At 43.0% G+C, this 20841-nt stretch overlaps 1 protein-coding gene across 1 annotated transcript; it reads right to left on the bottom strand.

Moving 5' to 3' along the window:
• Positions 1 to 79: 79 nt before the first annotated feature.
• terfa (telomeric repeat binding factor a) lies at positions 80 to 18664 on the bottom strand. Its single transcript, XM_010901876.5, has 13 exons — positions 18426 to 18664; positions 17978 to 18073; positions 17222 to 17352; positions 16902 to 16988; positions 16393 to 16533; positions 16060 to 16211; positions 9670 to 9867; positions 9097 to 9322; positions 4283 to 4521; positions 2732 to 3283; positions 2284 to 2366; positions 2147 to 2190; positions 80 to 1411 (listed from the first exon to the last, which is right to left on the bottom strand). Exons 1-13 carry the CDS (start codon positions 18583 to 18585, stop codon positions 1253 to 1255), a joined length of 2268 nt encoding a protein of 755 aa, XP_010900178.4. The 5' UTR covers positions 18586 to 18664; the 3' UTR covers positions 80 to 1252.
• Positions 18665 to 20841: the final 2177 nt, after the last annotated feature.

Raw genomic sequence — 20841 nt, 5'->3', positions numbered from 1 at the left:
CCTGCTTTGGCTACAAATACAAGTATGAATCAACACTGATGGGGTAGATGGTGATTTTCCATGGACAACTGCTTTAAGCAAAATCTTTACCCCAACCGGCCATGCTAAACCAGTGTTCCCTAATGGCCTTGCAACCTGTAAATCTCCCACCGAAACAAATGTAATGGTTTCCTCTCTACATTTAAAACCAGTGTTCATGTAGTTAGCTGTATATTTGGTTTAAGCATGGGAACTTTAAGTACAGTCAGAAGTGCTTAGGTACTATCTTCCTCAGCAAAATCTACCATACCGAAACCTACACTGAACTGCTTTGTAATATATATTGAATGTTTTGTAAAATAAAACCATGATCTGGAATCACTGTCCCTTCATGATTAGAATGTCTGCATGTGTGATATCATTTCCTAATCCTGGACCGAAGCTAATCAGGTCAACTGTCAGATTATACTCGGTGCTGTGGCTATGCAGATCCTAAATTGTCACAATACCGCACGGTATCTTCACACTTCTTCACCAGAGTAGGAGTCCTAAGGGATGGACCAGGGCTGTGACCCACGTGGCAATCCGATGTTTTGGATTTTCCAGAACATTGAGAAGTATTTTGTGTATTCCTTTATGCTGAACAGACTCCCCTTTCCAAATTGTGAAATAAAATGTAGACACCAAGGAATTTCTACCGGCTATGTTTTGAAACTAAACCAGCCTGGAGACTTTGCACCAAGCTAAACAACAGGACAGACATTTAATCAACTGGGAATGTGAGTTTGGTAATTGATTTCAGAATGAAGACTACAGAGATGAAATTTGTATTTGTAAAGCAAACATGTTAAAAAAAAAAAGTGGCAAATAAAATGTACATATTACAGGAACTTTTAACCAGAAGTCTCCCATTTTCTCACGCTTAGTCCCAAGAGGCCTAGAACCCCTTTGCTGCTCAACCTGTCCTTGTTGATGCCTGTCACACAGACATTTATTGTTTAAGCAAAATCAATTTCAACATCTTTTGTGTAAAGAAAATGTTTTTCAATAATTCTGCATTTGTTCCTCTGCTCCTCTTCCATACCTAAGGTCTTCTTTTATACAGGTAACACGCTGAGATTAGGAGCACTCCCTTTTAAGAGTGTGCTCCTAATCTCTGCAAGTCTGACCATTGCATAACATCTTGCAGTAGAAAAACTAGAGAAAGCAGTGTTTAATGCATAGTATGTCTCTATTACTGGTGTGTGGTCCTTATGGGATACTGCCCAGCCCCTCAGACAATCTTCAGTTTCAGCATGGTCCTCCAGCGGTCCTTAATGTTGACAGATGTGCGGCCGACAAAAGGGAACGTAGACTTGATTTTCCCCCAGTTCCCCTCTCCGAATCGCTTCACTCCATCCTTCACCCACTCGGTCTCCTCGGCTGTCCACCTCTACACGTGGGAGGGCCACAACACAATATAATATAAAGCATTTAGACCACAGTATAATATAAAGCATTTAGACCACAGTATAATATAAAGCATTTAGACCACAACCCACAGTATAATATAAAGCATTTAGACCACAACCCACAGTATAATATAAAGCATTTAGACCACAACCCACAGTATAATATAAAGCATTTAGACCACAGTATAATATAAAGCTTGTAGACCACAACCCACAGTATAATATAAAGCTTGTAGACCACAACCCACAGTATAATATAAAGCATTTAGACCACAGTATAATATAAAGCATTTAGACCACAGTATAATATAAAGCTTGTAGACCACAACCCACAGTATAATATAAAGCATTTAGACCACAGTATAATATAAAGCATTTAGACCACAACCCACAGTATAATATAAAGCATTTAGACCACAGTATAATATAAAGCATTTAGACCACAACCCACAGTATAATATACAGCTTGTAGACCACAACCCTCAGTATAATATAAAGCTTGTAGACCACAACCCTCAGTATAATATAAAGCATGTAGACCACAACCCACAATATAATTTAAGGAATGTAGACCACTACACACAAAATATCATACAGAATGTCGAGTACTATATACACATACCAACCAAAAAATCATACCAACAATCATGGTAGAGTATAATATATATATGGCGTTTTGACATTTGGGTGGGTCCTGGACTAACAGCTTTGCTTACCCTCCTTTTGCCAGCTCCGCTTGAAATGGTGTCATTTCCAGAACCTAGACAAAAACATAGCTTAGAACTGAACTGGGTCATCTTAAGAAATGAACGCTGTATTGTTTCAACAGATAACAGTTCATCAACACGATTACCTTCTTTTTGTGGCGAGTCAAACAAATTCTCCTCATCACTCCAGCGGTCCTTGGACTCTGTGGCTAAATTGATCAGTTTCTTCCTGAAAATGGCAGCACCATGAAATGACAGGAGTATGGGCATGTCACACAGACTCTACAGATGAGACAGACTGACCTGCATCATGAATAACTACTCATTATTATTGGCAGAACGGTCACATCACATACACATCATGATGCTGATGCTCAGAAACTGTACAATCACTTACTTTGTAATCCCTCCTCAAAATCATGACTGGCAGTAACAAACCACGGTCAAAGGGAACTATAAAACTGTCTACGCACAGATTGCAACCAGCTATTTGTTACTGGTCCAATGTTCTAACCACTAGGCTCACTGCCTTTCAAATACGTAACATTACATTTTATTAAAATAAATGAGAAACAAATTCATAAAAATTCATACCACTTGGAATCGGTTTCATTTTGTCTGGTAGATGCCTTCTGAGGGTTGGGGCTTCGCAGGTGGGTGGAGCCTTTCTTAGGGGTGGAGCTTCTCTGGTCAATGGAGCCTTTTTTAGGGCCGGGGCTTCCCCGATGAGTAGAGCTTTTCTGAGGGGTGGGGCTTCTCTGGTGTGTGGAGACTTTTTGAGGACTAGGGCTTCTCAGGTGAGTGGAGCTTTTCTGAGGGGTGGGGCTTCTCTGGTGTGTGGAGACTTTTTGAGGACTAGGGCTTCTCAGGTGAGTGGAGACTTTTTGAGGACTAGGGCTTCTCTGGTGTGTGGAGACTTTTTGAGGACTAGGGCTTCTCAGGTGAGTGGAGCTTTTCTGAGGGGTGGGACTTCTCTGGTGGGTGAAGCTGCTGTTATTTGTAGAGCTCCTCTTAGTGGATGAGCCTCTCTGGGGGTTGGAGCTGTTCTGAGGTAAGGTGGTGGTTCGGGGCGCCCGTCTTTTATTAGCAGAGGGCTCTGGGGAGTCATCCATAATAATCACTTCGTCCTCGCTGTCTGAAGGAGTCCTGGGGACAAGCTTTCATTTAGATGTTTTTCAATGGACTATAGGTACTCAATTTCAATAATGTACTGTATTGAAGTCGCTCAGGAGGAGCATCAGCTAAATCCAATTGGTGCTAGTTTCACACTTATGTATATTACTGCAATACTGGCCATGTTTAAATGTTCAATAATACTAATAATAATATATTAATAATACTAATAATAATAATACTACCCAGATTGCTGCTATATCAATAATACTACCCATATTGATGCTATATCAGTAATTTCTTTAACTGCTGCTAGAGTCCAGTGTTATGTATACTGTTGCTTTATATTATTACTATTTTCTGTCTAGCTTTATTTTTGCTTATATACTCTTCTCCTTAACTCTCCCTACATAGTTTCTGGGTGCCATGCCACAGGAATGTCATGGTGCAGGACGCCACGGTGTTGTTCGGTGCAAATGACAACCAAGCCTTGAAACTTGACATCACTGAAATGGTAAATAAGGCCACACGGTAAACAGCAACAACAACTTTTCCCAGCATTACTTATTACAACGTCAGGAAGTCAACATCTGTTTTCTTTTATGTTCAATGCTAACCATAGACTAAACATTTACACATTAAAATGATCTTCCAACACTCCACTCTGGTTGGCTTTGCATACATTTTGTTGCTGCCACTGCTGAGCATGTTTGACGTGTTCAATGAACTATGAAACCATGTTGAAAACATCAACAGCAGGTTACCGTTTGTGCCATTTAAAACTGGTCAGCAGTATCATTGTAGATTCAGATTCGAGGTGCGGGAAACACTGGTATAGTACGTTTTCAGCTCTCTGTTATTGTCAATAACTGTTGGGGTTAATTGTCAGCATTAGAGAAAAGTAAAACTGTATCTCCACCACTGCCAGCGGAGTGACGCCAGAGCCCTGCCGTTAAACTGTGTTAAAGTCAAAGAGAGAGAGTAAAAGGCCAATTCAAACAGTCCAATACTGGATTGTCTTCCTTAACTTACTGGGAGATCATCTTGCATGCCCGTCGCTTGCGGTACTTTCGTCTGGGTGGGGTTTGACTGGGAGTGGGACTTAGTGAGTACTCCCTGCTGCCTGATTTCACCCTTTCAGCTACTGGCTCCTCCTCCCCGTCCGCTGCTGGCTCCTCCTCCCCGTCCGCTGCTGGCTCCTCCTCCCCGTCCGCTGCTGGCTCCTCCTCCCCGTCCGCTGCGGGACCATTTCCCGGGAAGTCGGTGGATTCCTGTTCACCATGCGACCAATCAGGGAATGTCCCATTTATTGAAAAACAGACCAAAAGCACAACAGGAAAGAATGGCCACCGACCGAATTCACTGAACCAAATTCTTAAACGTCATACAGACTAGTCCTTATACAATTTAGTCCGGAAATAATTGGACACTGAAAAGTTTTGTTATTTTGGCTGTTTTCCAAAATATATTCTAGTTACAGTTAAATAATTAGTATGGGCTTAAAGTGCAGTCTCTCAGCTCTAATTTCTGGGTATTCACATCCAAACTGGAGGAAGGGTTTAGGAATTACAGCTCTTTAATATGTAGCCCTCTCTTTTTCAAGGGACTAAAAGTAATTGGACAATTGACTCAAAAGCTGTTTCATGGGCAGGTGTGGGCTATTCCTTTGTTATTTCTTCATCAATTAAGCAAGTAAAAGGTCTGGAGTTCATTCCAGGTGTGGCATTTGCATTTGGAAGCGGTTAGTGTGAACCTACAAAATGCGGTCAAAGGAGCTCTCAATGCAAGTGAAACAGGCCATCCTTAGGCTGCAAAATAAAAATCAATCATATTGATAGCAGGAAGATTATGAGTGGCAGTTTGGTGCATTCTGAGATTTAAAAAAAAAACACACTGGTGAGCTCTGCAACACAAAAAGGCCTGGATGTCCATAGAAGACAACAGTGGTGGATGATCCATGGTAAAGAAAAACTCCTTCACAACATCCAAGTGAAGAACACTCTCCAGGAGGTAGGCATGTCATTATCCAAGTCTACCACAAAGAGAAGACTTCACAAGAGAAAATACAGTTAAGGAAAAAAGTATTTGATCCCCTGCTGATATTGTACATTTTCCCACTGACAAAGAAATGATCTGTCTATAATATTAATGGTAGGTTTATTTGAAGTGTGAGACAGAATAACAACAAACAATTCCAGCAAATCCCCTCTCAATCAGAAAGATTTCAGGCTCCCAGGTGTTTTTTATACAGGTAACGAGCTGAGATTTGGAGCACCCTCTTAAAAGGGAGTGCTCCTAATCTCAGTTTGTTACCTGTATAAAAGACACCTGTCCACAGAGGAAATCAATCAGAATCCAAACTCTCCACCATGGCCAAGACCAAAGAGCTGTCCAAGGATGTCAGGGACAAGATTGTAGACCTACACAAGGCTGGAATGGGCTATAAGACCATCGCTAAGCACCTTGATGAGAAGGTGACAACAGTTGGTGCGATTACTCTCAAATGGAAGAAGCACAAAAGAACGGTCATCTCCCTCGGTCTGGGGCTCCATGCAAGATCTCACCCCATGGAGTTGCAATGATCATGAGAACAATGAGGAATCAGCCCAGAACTACACAGGAGGATCTCAAGGCAGCTGGGGCCATAGTCACCAAGAAAAAAAATTGGTAATACACTACGCCGTGAAGGACTGAAATCCTGCAGTGCCCGCAAGGTCCCCCTGCTCAAGAAAGCACATGTACAGGCCCATTTAAAGTTTGCCAATGAACATCTAATAATTCAGAGAACTGGGTGAAATTGTTCTGGTCAGATGAGACCAAAATCTAGCTCTTTGGCATCAACTCAACTCGCCATGTTTGAAGGAGGAGAAATGCTGCCTATGACCCCAAGAACACCATCCCCACCGTCAGACATGAAGGTGGAAACATTATGCTTTGGGGGTGTTTTTCTGCTAAGGGGACAGGACAACTTCACCGTATCAAAAGGGACGATGGACGGGGCCATGTACCGTCGAATCTTGGGTGAGAACCTCCTTCCCTCAGCCAAGGCATTGAAAATGGGTTGTGGATGGGTATTCCAGCATGACAATGACCCAAAACACACAGCCAAGGCAACAAAGGAGAAGCTCAAGAAGAATTACATTAAGGCCCTGGTTTGATTTAGCCAGTCTCCAGACCTTAATCCCATAGAAAATCTGTGGAGGGAGCTGAAGGTTCGAGTTGCCAAACGTCAGCCTCGAAACCTTAATGACTTGGAGAAGAGGAGTGGGACAAAATCCCTCCTGAGATGTGTGCAAACCTGGTGGCCAACTACAAGAAACGTCTGACCTTTGTGATTGCCAACAAGGGTTTTGCCACCAAGTATTAAGTCATGTTTTGCAGAGGGATCGAATACTTATTTCACTCATTAAAATGCAAATCAATTTATACCATTTCGACATGATTTTCTGGATATTTTTTTTTGTTATTCTGTCTCTCACTCTTCAAATAAACCTATCATTAAAATTATAGACTGATAATTTCTTTGTCAGTGGGCAAACGTACAAAATCAGCAGGGGATCAAATACTTTTTTCCCCTCACTGTACAGAGGGTTCACCACAAGGTGCAAACCATTCATATGCCTCAAAAATAGAAAGGCCAGATTAGACTTTGCCCCCAAAAAAACTAAAAAAGATAGTCCAGTTCTGGAACAGCATTCTTTAGACAGATAAGACTAAGATCAACCTGTACCAGCATGATGGGAAGAAAAAAGTATGGAGAAGGCTTGGAACGGCTCATGATCCAAAGTATACCACATCATCTTTATAACTCGTTGGAGGCAGTGTGATGGCATGGACATGCATGGCTTCCAATGACACTGGGTCACTAGTGTTTATTGATGACGTGACAGAAGACAGAAGCAGCCGGATGATTTCTGAAGTGTACACTCACCTAAAGGATTATTAGGAACACCATACTAATACTGTGTTTGACCCCCTTTCGCCTTCAGAACTGCCTTAATTCTACGTGGCATTGATTCAACAAGGTGCTGAAAGCATTCTTTAGAAATGTTGGCCCATCTTGATAGGATAGCATCTTGCAGTTGATGGAGATTTGTGGGATGCACATCCAGGGCACGAAGCTCCCGTTCCACCACATCCCAAAGATGCTCTATTGGGTTGAGATCTGGTGACTGAGGGGGCCATTACAGTACAGTGAACTCATTGTCATGTTCAAGAAACCAATTTGAAATGATTCAAGCTTTGTGACATGGTGCATTATCCTGCTGGAAGTAGCGATCAGAGGATGGGTACATGGTGGTCATAAAGGGATGGACATGGTCAGAAACAATGCTCAGGTAGGCCGTGGCATTGAAACGATGCCCAATAGGCACTATGGGGCCTAAAGTGTGCGAAGACAACATCCCCCACACCATTACACCACCACCAGCCTGCACAGTGGTTACAAGGCATGATGGATCCATGTTCTCATTCTGTTTATGCCAAATTCTAACTCTACCATCTGAATGTCTCAACAGAAATCGAGACACATCAGACCAGGCAACATTCTTCCAGTCTTCAACTGTCCAATTTTTGTGAGCTCGTGCAAATTGTAGCCTCTTTTTCCTATTTGTAGTGGAGATGAGTGGTACCCAGTGGGGTCTTCTGCTGTTGTAGCCCATCCGCCTCAAGGTTGTGCGTGTTGTGGCTTCACAAATGCTTTGCTGCATACCTCGGTTGTAACGAGTGGTTATTTCAGTCAAAGTTGCTCTTCTATCAGCTTGAATCAGTCGGCCCATTCTCCTCTGACCTCTAGCATCCACAAGGTATTTTCGTCCACAGGACTGCCGCATACTGGATGTTTTTCCCTTTTCACACCATTCTTTGTAAATCCTAGAAATGGTTGTGCGTGAAAATCCCAGTAACTGAGCAGATTGTGAAATACTCAGACCAGCCCGTCTGGCACAAACAACCATGCCACGCTCAAAATTGCTTAAATCACCTTTCGTTCCCATTCTGACATTCAGTTTGGAGTTCAGGAGATTGTCTTGACCAGGACCACACCCCTAAATGCATTGAAGCAACTGCCATGTGATTGGTTGATTAGATCATTGCATTAATGAGAAATTTAACAGGTGTTCCTAATAATCCTTTAGGTGAGTGTATATGGTTATATTGTCTGCTCAGATTGAGACAAATTCAGTGAAGTTGATTGGACGGCGCTTTACTTTACAGATGGACAATGACCCAAAACATACTGCGAATGCAACCCAGGAGTTTTTAAGGGCAAAGAAGTGGAATATTCTGCAACAGCAGAGTCAATCACTTGTCCTCAAACCGATCAAGTCTGCCTTTCACTTGCTGACTACAAAACTTATTTATGATCGTGTTAATTTGGCCAAATATATTTGAGCCCCAGAAGTAATCAATCAATCAATCAAATGTATTTATAAAGCCCTTTTTACAACAGCAGTTGTCACAAAGTGCTTTACAGAGACACCCGGCCTTAAACCCCAAGGAGCAAACAACAGTAGTGTTGGATTTCAGCGGCTAGGAAAAACTCCCTAAGAAGGCCGAATTTTAGGAAGAAACCTAGAGAGGACCCAGGCTCAGAGGGGTGACTAGTCCTCTTCTGGCTGTAATAAGGGGACAATGTATGAAAATGGTTGCAATTCCTAAACATTTCATACAATATTTTTGTTCAAACCCTTGAATTAAAGCTGAAAGTCTGCATTTCAATTCCATCTCGGTTGTTTCATTTCAAATCCAAATGTGGTGGCGTACCGAGCCCAAATTATGAAAATTGTGTCAGTGTCCAAATATTTTCGGACAGTAAAACGATTACTGAAGCATAGTGCTTCTCTCACCTGGCTGTCTGGATCAACGACCAGCCGGGCTACTGTGCAAGGCCAGCCTCTGCTCCTCCATTGTGGGGATGCCGACATCTGAGCAGGGGCAGGGGGGTCCTGGGGCTCTGCTTCTTGGGCCAGCTCTGCTGCGGGAACCAGGTCCGCAGGGGAAGCCTCCATGGGACTGTCAGAGTCCCTCTGGGACCCGGGTACTTCCTGCTCCGGCACAGCATCGGAGCCCTGTCTGGAATCAAGGCAGTTTAACTCACAACACACTTACAGGGAACAAAAGACACGCCATCCTTCCAAATTATCCATCCAACTGGAAAGTCCCACTATACAAATTACATTGGTTCAGGAGACAAAATACTTAAGAGTGACATACCACTGATTCTAGCCCCTTAGTAAAGTGACACACTCCATTACCCGACCTCTCATTGGTGCATCACACACAAACACAATCATCCAAATTTGCCATGTTGATAAATTCAGCATGGAATTGACAACAGTAAGCAGCAGGAGGAGCAGTGATGTGATTGGTCTACTACGAGACAGTAAGCAGCAGGAGGAGCAGTGATGTGATTGGTCTACCTCGGGCTACCAGAGAGGGGCAAGACAGTTCCCTCTAGGTCCACAGCAGCAACCCCTCTTGCGTTCTCCTTCTTCACCTCCCTCTCCACTTCATCCTCCAGCTGGCTGAAGGTCCTGGATTCTCCCAGCTCCTCGGCCAGCGCTGTATAAGCAGCCTTCAGCTGGCTGCGGGTCAGCTGGACGGCACAAGGCACGGCACTGCAGGACCGGACCGAAAGATCAACGTAAAAGACGGAGGAAAACAGAATGTAAACAGAATGCAAGGAAAAACAAGCACAAACAACCCCTCCTTGTGGTGCGCTAGAGAAAAACAGTTGCACTGACAATGGCTCTGCATTTACTGCTTAGTTTTTTTTGCTTACTATTGCTTTTATTTATGTTTACGCTGCACTGTCGCTCATACAGTATGATCCCCAAGCACTTTTGGATATTTGTTCATCAATGAACACAGACTTTAACACTACTAACCGGAGCAGCTGGTGCAATTCTTTTGTTCTGCCGCCGATCTGTTTACCGACCCGCCGACGGAAGAGAGAGAAGAGGGCCAAACGTGCCGGTGTCTTATGCAGATCTCGGACGAGATACTGCAATTCGCCATTACCGACCATTCTACTCGCACATGTTCAATCCATGGACAGTAAAATCATCCAGCTACATGCACTAATTCACTCTCAACGGAACACTGCAAACTGTGGTGTGCTAGCGTTCATGGAATCATGGCTGGATCCTACAGTGCCAGACTCAGGCGTCACCCCTGATGGCTTTTCTATCAACCAGCAGGAAAGAACGTAGGAGTCAGATAAATGTAAGGACGGGTTAACTCTCGTTGGTGAACGGATGTTGCAGTGCTATCAACACATTGTTCACCAGACCTGGAGCTACTGTCTGTAAAGATACGGCCTTTCATGGTGGAAGGGCCGTATGGTTACAAACCCCTCCCCCGCCCTGCATTCGGGAAGGCAGACCACACCTCAATTTTGCTCCTCCCATCTTATAGACAACGCCTAAAACAGGAAAAAAAACTGTTTCTCCGACAGTTCACAGGCGGAATGAGGGGTCCATTACTGCCCTACAGGACTGCTTTGAAACAACGGACTGGCAGATGTTCTGTGATGCTGCTGATGGGAACATTGATGAATACACAGACTGTGTCTCAGCATAATCTCTAAATGCCCGAGGGTCAATGTCAGGACTTTCCCCGACCAAAAGCCTTGGGTAAATGGTAATGTCCGTGCTAAGCTCAGAGCACGGTCCTCCGCCTATAGCTCTGGGGACCTGGAGGCCTTGAGGAGCTCCAGATATGACCTACGGAAGGCTATCAAGGATGGAAGAAAAGAATACAGGGCTAAGTTGGAGTCCAACTTCCACAGCTCTGACCCCAGACACATGTGGGGAGGACTGCGACATCACAGAATACGAAAGGAGAAACAGCAATGATGCACGTCCTACCGCCTCCCTGACAAGCCCAACTCCTTCTATGCACAGTTTGAGGAGACCAACACAATACCTTCAGTGTCGCACTGAACCCTGGGATTCCAAGCCGTGTCCTCAGGGGGTGCACCGATCAATCAATCAATCAAATGTATTTATAAAGCCCTTTTTACAACAGCAGCTGTCACAAAGAGCTTTTACAGAAACACTCGGCCTTAAACCCCAAGGAGCAAACAACAGTAGTGTTGAATTTCAGTGGCTAGGAAAAACTCCCTAAGAAGGCCGAATTTAGGAAGAAACCTAGAGAGGACCCAGGCTCAGAGGGGTGACCAGTCCTCTTCTGGCTGTGCCGGGTGAGATATTGGAATAATTATATTATTGGCATCCCAGTGGCGACGAGAGCCCACCTGGCAAGACAGCAATGGTGGACAGTATCAAGCCTACTGGTCACCTTCACGCCCCCGGGCCAGGCTACACCTAATTACAAACAGTGCTGTAGAGATGAGTTTTTAGTAGACACTTGAAAGTTTGCACTGAGTTTGCATTTCTAACCTTAATTGGCAGATCATTCCACTGTAGTGGAGCTCTATGAGAAAAGGCCCTGCCTTCGGCTGTTTGTTTAGAAATTCTAGGTACAATTAAAAGGCCTGCATCTTGCGATCGTAGGTTACGTGTAGGTATGTATGGCTGGATCATTTCAGCAAGGTAAGTAGGAGCAAGTCCATGTATTGATTTATAGGTTAACAGTAAAACCTTAAAATCAGTCCTAACCCTAACAGGCAGCCAGTGTAAGGACGCCAGGACAGGAGTAATGTGTTCAAATTTTTTTGTTCTAGTTAGGATTCTAGCAGCCGTGTGCAGCACTAATTTAAGTTTATTTATTGATTTGTCAGGATAACCAGAGAGAACAGCATTGCAGTAAACTAGTCTAAAAGTAACGAAAGCATGGAGACATCTTTCTGCATCAGTTTTTGATAGAAAGTTTCAGATTTTTGCAATGTTTCGAAGATGATAATAAGCAAGTCGAGACATATTTTATATGTTCATCAAAGGAGAGGTCAGGGTCAAGGGTAACGCCAAGGTTTCTTTCAGTTTTTTGGGATACGACCATGCAGCCGTCGAGGTTTACAGTGAGATCTGCTAACAACTATCTTTGTTTCTTGGGTCCTAAAACAAGCATTTCTGTTTTTCTTGAGTTTAAGAGCAAGAAGTTCTCTGTCATCCACTTCCTAATATCTGAAACGCATGCTTCCAAAGTAGCTAATTTTGGGGTTTCTCCATGCTTCATTGAAATATATAACTGTGTGACATCAGCATAACAGTGAAAATTTACATTGTGATTTCAGATTACATCGCCCAGAGGGAGCATATATAGTGAGAACAATAATGGGCCCAGAACCGAGCCTTGAGGAACACCAAAACTTTTACTTTAAGGATATGCTACACTAACAAAATGATATCTTTCAGATAAATAAGATTTAAACCAGGCTAAAACATGTCCACGTAGCCCAATATGGGTTTCCAGTCTCTCTAAGTGATCAATAGTGTCAAAAGCAGCACTAAGATCAAGAAGCAACAGGACGGATGCGAAACCTTTGTCTGGGCCATTAGAAGGTAATTTGATATCTTCACGAGTGCAGTCTCAGTACTATGATGGGATCTGAAACCGGACTGGAGCATTTCATAAATGTTATTTGTCTTCAGGAAGGCATTCAGTTGTTGGGAAAAACATTTTTCTAAGATTTTTGAGAAGAACAGGAGGTTCGATCACCCTGTCTCTGTCTGTAGTCCCCTCCTGCTTCAGACAGACCACCATCGTCCCTCTACTGAAGAAATCTTCCATCACCTGCCTGAATGACTACCACCCTGTAGCACTGACCTCCACCATCATGAAGTGCTTTGAGCGGCTGGTCAGAACTCACATCTGCTCCACCTTTCCTGACACCTTGGAACCCTTTCAATTTGCAAACCGCCCCACCAGATCTACGGAAGATGCCATCGCCCTGACGACACACACCGCCCTCTCCCACATGGAAAAAGGCAACACATAGGCAACCTTTGTGAGGATGCCATGTGGACTACAGCTCTGCATTCAACACTATTGTGCCCGTCAAGACTGTTCCTAAGCTCAGGACCCTGGGATTTAACTCCTCCCTCTGCAATTGGATTGTGGACATCCTGACGGGCAGACCCCAGGTGGTGAGAATGGGCAACCTCACCCCCTCTACACTTACCGGGCAACAGGGCCCCCCAGGGCTGCGTACTCAGTCCACTCCTGTACTCCTTGTTCACACAGAACTGCATGACCACACACAGCTCCAACATCATCCTCAAATGTGTGGATGACACTATCATCCTGGGTCCAATCTCCAAAACAATCCGACTGCATACAGAGAGGAGGTTAAGAACCTGGCTACATGGTGCCAGGACAACAACCTCTCTCTCAACATCTGCAAGACTAAAGAGATGATCATGGACCAGAGCATCGGAGCACTCACTTCCAGTCTCAAAAACATTTTATTCCCTCAGGCCATAAGGCTCCTCAACCAGCAACACTGATCCATGATCATACTGACGAACATTCCAGAGGCTCTGATGTCCTTTCAGGTACTTTAACAGGCAATCAGAATACTTCTTTACATGTACCATTTATAAGCATATTAAGAGGAGGGATTCAGGAATTAGAGTTATTTTATATGTAGCCCCTCTTTTTCAAGGGACCAAAAGTAATTGTACAATTGACTCAAAAGCTGTTTCATGAACAGATGTGGACTTTTCCTTCGTTGGTTCTTCATCAATTAAGCAGGTAAAAGATCTGGAGTTGATTCCAGGTGTGGCATTAGGATTTGGAAGCTGTTACTGTGAACCCACAACATGTGGTCAAAGGAGCTCTCAATGCAAGTGAAACAGGCCATCATGAGGCTGCAAAAAACAATCCATCAGAGAGATAGCAGGAACATTAAGAGTGACCCAATCAACAGTTTGGTACATTGAGATAAAAATAACACACTGGTGAGCTCTGCAACACAAAAAGGCCTGGATGAAGACAACAGTGGTTGATGATCGTAAGATCCTCTCCATGGTAAAGAAAAACCCCTTCACAACATCCAGCCATGTGAAGAACACTCTCCAGGAGGTAGGCATGTCATTATCCAAGTCTAACATAAAGAGAAGACTTCACAAGAGCAAATACAGAGGGTTCAAGAATAGAGAGGCTAGATTAGACTTTGCCCCCAAAAAAACTCTAAAAAAGCCAGCCAAGATCTGGAACAGCAAACAGATGAAACTAAGATCAACCTGTGCCAGAATGATCGGAAGAAAAAAATATGGAGAATGCTTGGAACGTCTCATGATGCGAAGCATACCACATCATCTTTAAAACAATGTGGAGGCAGTGTGATGGCATGGGCATGCATTGCTTCACTTTACAGATGGACAATGACCCAAAACAACCCAGGAGTTTAAGGCAAAGAAGTGGAATATTCTGCAATGGCCAAGTCAATCACCTGATCTCAACCCGATCGATCATGCATTTCACTTGTTGAAGACAAAACCTAAGGCAGAAAGACCAAACAAACAAACAACTGAAGACAGCTGCAGTAAAGGCAAAGCATCACAAAAGAGGAAACCCAGGGTATGATGATGTCCATACGTTCCAGATTTTAAGCAGTCATTGCCTACAAAGTATTGAAAATGAAAATTGTATTTATGATTGTGTTAATTTGTTCAATTACATTTGAGCCCCTGAAATAAGGGGACTGTGTGAAAATAATTGCAATTCCTAAATGTTTCATACAATATTTTTGTTCAACCCCTTGAATTAAAGCTGAAAGTCTGCAAATTCATTGTGGTGTTGTGCAATTATGAAAATTGCATCAGTGTCCAAATATTACTGCCATACTTGCAATATCTATAATATTCAATACTCCTACCAATATTGCTTCTAGTTTACAGTACTAACTTTAAACTGTTGCTAGTTTACAGTGTTATGTATATTAATGCTTTATCCTCTCGTTATATTTTTGCTGTGTGTACATTTTTCTTATTAATTCTCACTATGTAGTTGTAGTGTGGTATGCTACATTAATAAGCTTATTGCATTCATATGTATCTATAATATTCAATAACTTTACCATTTGCTGCTAGTTCAAAATTATGTATATTACTGCCATACTTGTCATATTTAAATGTTAAATAATACTACCCAGATTGCTGCTAAATCAAGAATCCTACCCAGATTGCTGCTAAATCAAGAATCCTACCCAGATTGCTGCTATGTCAAGAATCCTACCCAGATTGCTGCTATATCAATAATACTACCCAGATTGCTGCTATATCAATAATACTACCCAGATTGCTGCTATATCAATAATACTAACCAGATTACTGCTATATCAATAATACTACCCAGATAGCTTCTAAATCAATAATACACAGATTGCTGCTGTATCAATAATACTACACAGATTGCTGCTAGTGTACAGTGTTGTATATCCTTGCTTTATTTTATAAACATTTTTGGTCTGCCTACATTTTTGCTTTTATATTCTTCTTAACTCTCACTACGTAGTTGTCAGGTGCCTTGTCACAATAATTTCACTGTACAGGATGACGCTGTGCTGTTCGGTGCATTTGTCAAATACACCTTGAAACTTGACACTGCCTGTTTAAGTATGTTTAATTCTGCCCAGTGAACATAACCCAGGTGTTCTTCCAATAATAACAAAAAAACTAGTCTGACAGTTTTACTACTGGCAAATATCTGAAGACAGATTTTGGACATCTTTGAAGGGAAAGTAAAATATGCAAATATTCAAACAAAGTGCTAGAGTACATTTTTGAAATGCTATGAGATGCTATAAACGTATTAATTACGTTTGTTCAAAGTATTAAAGATAAATAATTTAACAAAACTAAAGTTATGAGATGCAACACAAACTGGGTGTCTATATTACCTACCTGGGTTTGAGTCCGCAGGCGTTCTGTTGACCAGCAGGGGGTGTTGCTGATAAAAGGTGGTCCTCTGAGAGTCTCTGGTGGTCTGAGCAACAGTCTCCTTCATTGACCTTCAGTTGTGCTTCCTGTCTCTTCACTAACAGCTGATCAGCAGCCTGCATTCAAACAGAGGGGCATTACCATATGACAGGGGAGGAAACTCTGAGACCTTACATAATACACAATAAGACCACAGCCATAACTAGAGGGCCAACTGGACAGGCTAGTGGCACAAGCAAAAGAAGGAGCCCCTGAGGGAGAAGACCTGCTACGGATCAGGATGTAGTGTAGTCATACCCTGCACAGGAAGGGCTGGGAGTAGCTAAAGAGGCCTTGGCAAAAGTGCAGCATCTCCTGTTTAAACTGATGGTAGGTGACCTGCTCCAGAGCTGGATGCTCACTGCTCCTGTTTTTGACCAGACCCAGGAAGATGGCTTTCTGCAGATCGGACATAGAATGACAGGGTTAGAACAACGAGCCACTAACCCATAGATCTGAATCATCAAACTGACAATGTGAATAATCTGTTGACGTCGCCTGGAGCAAGCTACATAACAGAACTGCATCCTGTAGGTTAAACATAATAAACAGGAAGACCTTGGGTTTTTATGATGATCAGCTTCAATAATGATGAATATGATAAATGACGATGACTGGTATAAACTACAACAACTGATGAAGATACGTGGTGTACAGTTCGACTGGTGTACATGATGACCCGTTTAAACACATGATGAAAACATGCAGCTGAAATACAGTAATGCACAATTCATACTGTTACCACTCTCTTTCATGAGTGAGCTCACCTTTCCAACCATGCCTTTGGGAAAGTATTTCATTAATACCTCCTTGGCTCTGTCAAACTCTTTTTTCTTGATGCACACAATCACCAACTGCAGAGGAAAACATTTAAAACAAGTCAGGATGTACAACAAAGCAGAGGACTGCAGCAATTACAAAAAGGGACAACCAAGCCCAGAGATAAAGCATAATGTTTGACTCCAATGCATACACAACCCCTAAAAATCCAGGACCGCCTCTCTGGTCAGACTGTATGTCGTGTATGGATACCAACCCCTCAGAATCCTGGACTACTCAGAATCTACGCCCTGTAGCCAGATCTTACCATCTCTCTGATAGACTTTTGCACTCTCTCCAGGTCTTTTGGAGGAACAGTCATCTCCTCTCTGATGTTGTCCAAGACGCTCATAGCAGACTCCAGAGGGGTAAGAGGCTCTTGAGACTCAAATAAGTAGTCTGGAGGTGACAAAAGAACAACTGTCAGAGAGTCAGCGCAAACTTTTGAAAGACACAGCGAGCTGAAAAACTTGTGAGGAACAGCATGACTGCTAGCAACTCAATGTTTGGAGAACAAAACGGCACAGCTATTGGGTGGGTGGGTGGGGAATAAAACAACACAGCTATCCAGCTATTCAGTGTGGGAAACAACATGACATTATCTCAACTATGGAACTGCCTCCTTACTACAGCAGTTGTTCATCGTTCCAAAATGGGTCAGCGCTGCCACCAAGTAAAGAAAGAAATGTAATAATAATTATAACCCGCCCTAAGACATAAAACTATAGACTGTCAACTTTGTGGGTATTTACCAACATAAACAGTGGATAGTGTAGGAACTACAGCCCTGATTTCAGCCAAGTACACAGTCCGTTTGGGGGGAGCATTATGGGTTTCCTGGGCAGAGCAGCGTGTGTAACAAGTAACAAGTATCAGTAAAAGCACTCAAATGTGCACTCGCAAAGCTGTGGAACAGATTAGTGTCTAACTCGAAGGTTGTCTGGGCAGGATTTGGTAGTGGGCAACCAGTCTGTCTGGGTAACTCCGAGTTAGCTATCTACCAGGGTTTGTTGGGACTTCTCACCGAGTTTGTCGCCGTCGTTTATCCGGGTGAGAAACTGTATTGCTCGGATCTTCTTGGTTATGACTTCGTTTGCTTCCAACGGACGAACAAGAAGGGCTTCAAGGTGGGAAGGAGATGGTCTTCGTTATTGTTGTTATTTAAATTACCAACATGTTACAGTAACATTTAGCGGTACCTAGACTGTCTAGTAGGCGTGAAGCTAACTAAATCATCAGATGTGAAGGCTACTACAACGTAATAAACATGGGACCAGGAGGAGGACTGAGAGCCGCAGACGATGACAGTATCTATATAGGTCGTTAGCTAACTAATCTAGCGAAGATAACACTTAAAATATAACATAACCAAATACCGGATTAGCGAAAACGCCAACGACTCTACTATACAGTACAGTACTAGTAACTACAGTAACATTTCAGGTGCACGTAAATCTGCATTGGTTACTTACATTGAAGTACGTCTCTAATCTCACAGAAATCTGTATACTGTTCATTCCTAAAAGTATCCAATGCCAGGGATATGTAGTAGTCCAAAATCCACCTATTAACTACACTTTCCACATCTGATACATGGTGCTCAGTCGGGGCCATGTTTTCTTTTGCCGCCATATTTACTTCGTAAACATGTCAGCTACGACAAGAACCTTCTTTAAGTGGTTTGGCGGATCCATCAAATCTTTTATGTGCGTACACTGCCATCTACTGTTCTGGAGGTCCTAGTTACGACCGGCCTAGACTCTTATCCTCCAAACACCAGTCAACTGTCCAGACGCTATTAATCTTTCCCTCTACGTCAGACAATTCAGGAAACTGCAACTGAATATACAATTCCAGCTCCCACTTTTTAATTGTTTGTGTGTAGCTAAGCATGCACAGAACGCTAAATTCGCTCAATATGCAAGCTCTAGCTTATCTCTTCAAAGTTAAAATGGCAATTATCTGTGGTCTCCAGAGTTATTGGCACCCTAGGTGAACATGAACAAAAAAAGTCTGTAAAAACATGTCATTGAGTAGTATATAAGATTCATCTGAAAAAGGTCTAACGAATCCAAACTTTGAGTGAATATTCTTCAAAGAAAAAATAACAGATCTGTGTCATCTAGAATTACATTCATAGTGGAGAACACATAGGAAGAGATGTAAGATGATACATCTATAAAGAAACTCCAGATCCTTCAGGGGAGTCCTATGTTCTACTTTCCAGTTGTATCTCTAATGAGAAACTGACAGCCAATGGAAGCACAGGAGCTCAGCTTCCCCTAGATCTCATTTTGACCAAAGTTCAAAAGGTTTATTTGTCATTTGCAATGACAAGTTACGGCAATGAAATGCTTGGTTTTCCTACTCCTGACAGTGCAGTTAAGTTAAAAAGTAACAGTAATTATATTAAAAAAATAAGATAACACAATCAATCAGTGATAACACTATCCATAAACACACATCACTTATAATAATCACTATATAACTATACAACCGTAGTGCAATGTAAAAGTAACAGGTGTGCATGGACTATGGATGGAAGGGAAGATGTGTTCCCGAGTTGAGCAGCCTTACAGCCTGTGGAAAGAAGCTGTCCCGTAGCCTGTTAGTTTTGGACTGAATGCTCCTGTACCTTCTGCCTGATGGCAGCCTGGTAAACAGTCCGTGGCATGGGTGGCTGGGATCTGTAATGATCCATTTGCTCCTCCTCCTACACCTCTCTGTGTAGAGATCTTGCAGGGATGGCAGGTCAGACCATATGTATATGCTCCCGCCCAATTTAATCCCTGACTTAAACCATCATTTTCACTGTGCAAATAAACACGTGTCCTCTTCCAGGCAAGTTCATCACTGCTCCAGTTGTTTGATATTTCTTAATTGTTGACATAATAGGGGAGATGGGTGTTTTTCGGGCATGTAGCTATCTTTTTATAGTCATTGCCTGATATGTGCAGGTCGACAACATTTTGTGTCATTTCATTTGTCAGTTTTTTTTTTTACCTTCACCATGTTAATAAATGACTTTAGGCCGAGTTTAGGCTGTGTGTCACCTCATATTTACACCCCAGTGAAACAGTATGCCATTGATGATGACTTCAGAGGAGCGGACACAAAGGGAGGTAACTTGGGTGAGGAGCAGGATCTTACAGTGAATGTGGAACTTGACAGGGAGCCAGTGAAGGCGGTGCAGGAACTGGTCAAAGAGGTGGTGAAGGTGGAACAGGGATTTGACCGTAGATGACCCAGGCGTCAGATGACCTGGCCCGGGGTTAGCATGTGGATGATGAACAGCAGGGGTCCAAAGCATGGGACCTTGAGGCACGCTTTTATGACAGGGGTTGCAGTGGGGATTTAGAATCTCCAAATTAAACAAACTGCTTCTGGTCGGCCAGACCAACTGCTCAAAGGCAGCGGACTGGTCCAGGTGTTGAAAAGATGTTGAAAAGACCAGTCAGCAGTAATGAGGAGGCCGTTGATGATTTTGGTGAGGGCAGTGCCATGTGCGGCACTCTGCCCAGATAGAAGAGATTCATAGGGGTCACGATTGGTCACATGGCACTGTTCCAGGATTCCTGAGGAACGTAAACTGTCGATTGGTGGAGAAATTAGTTCTGGAATATCGGTGGGCATGGTGGATGAGGTTGGAGTAGCGGACTGGTTTTGCCTAGGAGAGGGCCTCCTTGTAGTCCTTGACATACACCCTGAAGGCCTCAATGAGCGGACTGTGACACCAGATAAGCCTCTCCTGTCAGTGGACTTCAAAATACACTGCTCATGGGTAAACCAAGGAGAAGGCAGAGAGGAGAAAATCTGCGTTTTCAGAGGGGCAACAGTGTCAAGTCCGGAGGGGAAGAGGGTGTCATTGCGAAACATCGACTCCTCAAC

This window comes from Esox lucius, chromosome 17 (assembly GCF_011004845.1).
Source record: "Esox lucius isolate fEsoLuc1 chromosome 17, fEsoLuc1.pri, whole genome shotgun sequence".
Classification (NCBI taxonomy): Eukaryota; Metazoa; Chordata; class Actinopteri; order Esociformes; family Esocidae; genus Esox; species Esox lucius.
This window is presented reverse-complemented; position numbering and strand designations above follow the sequence as displayed.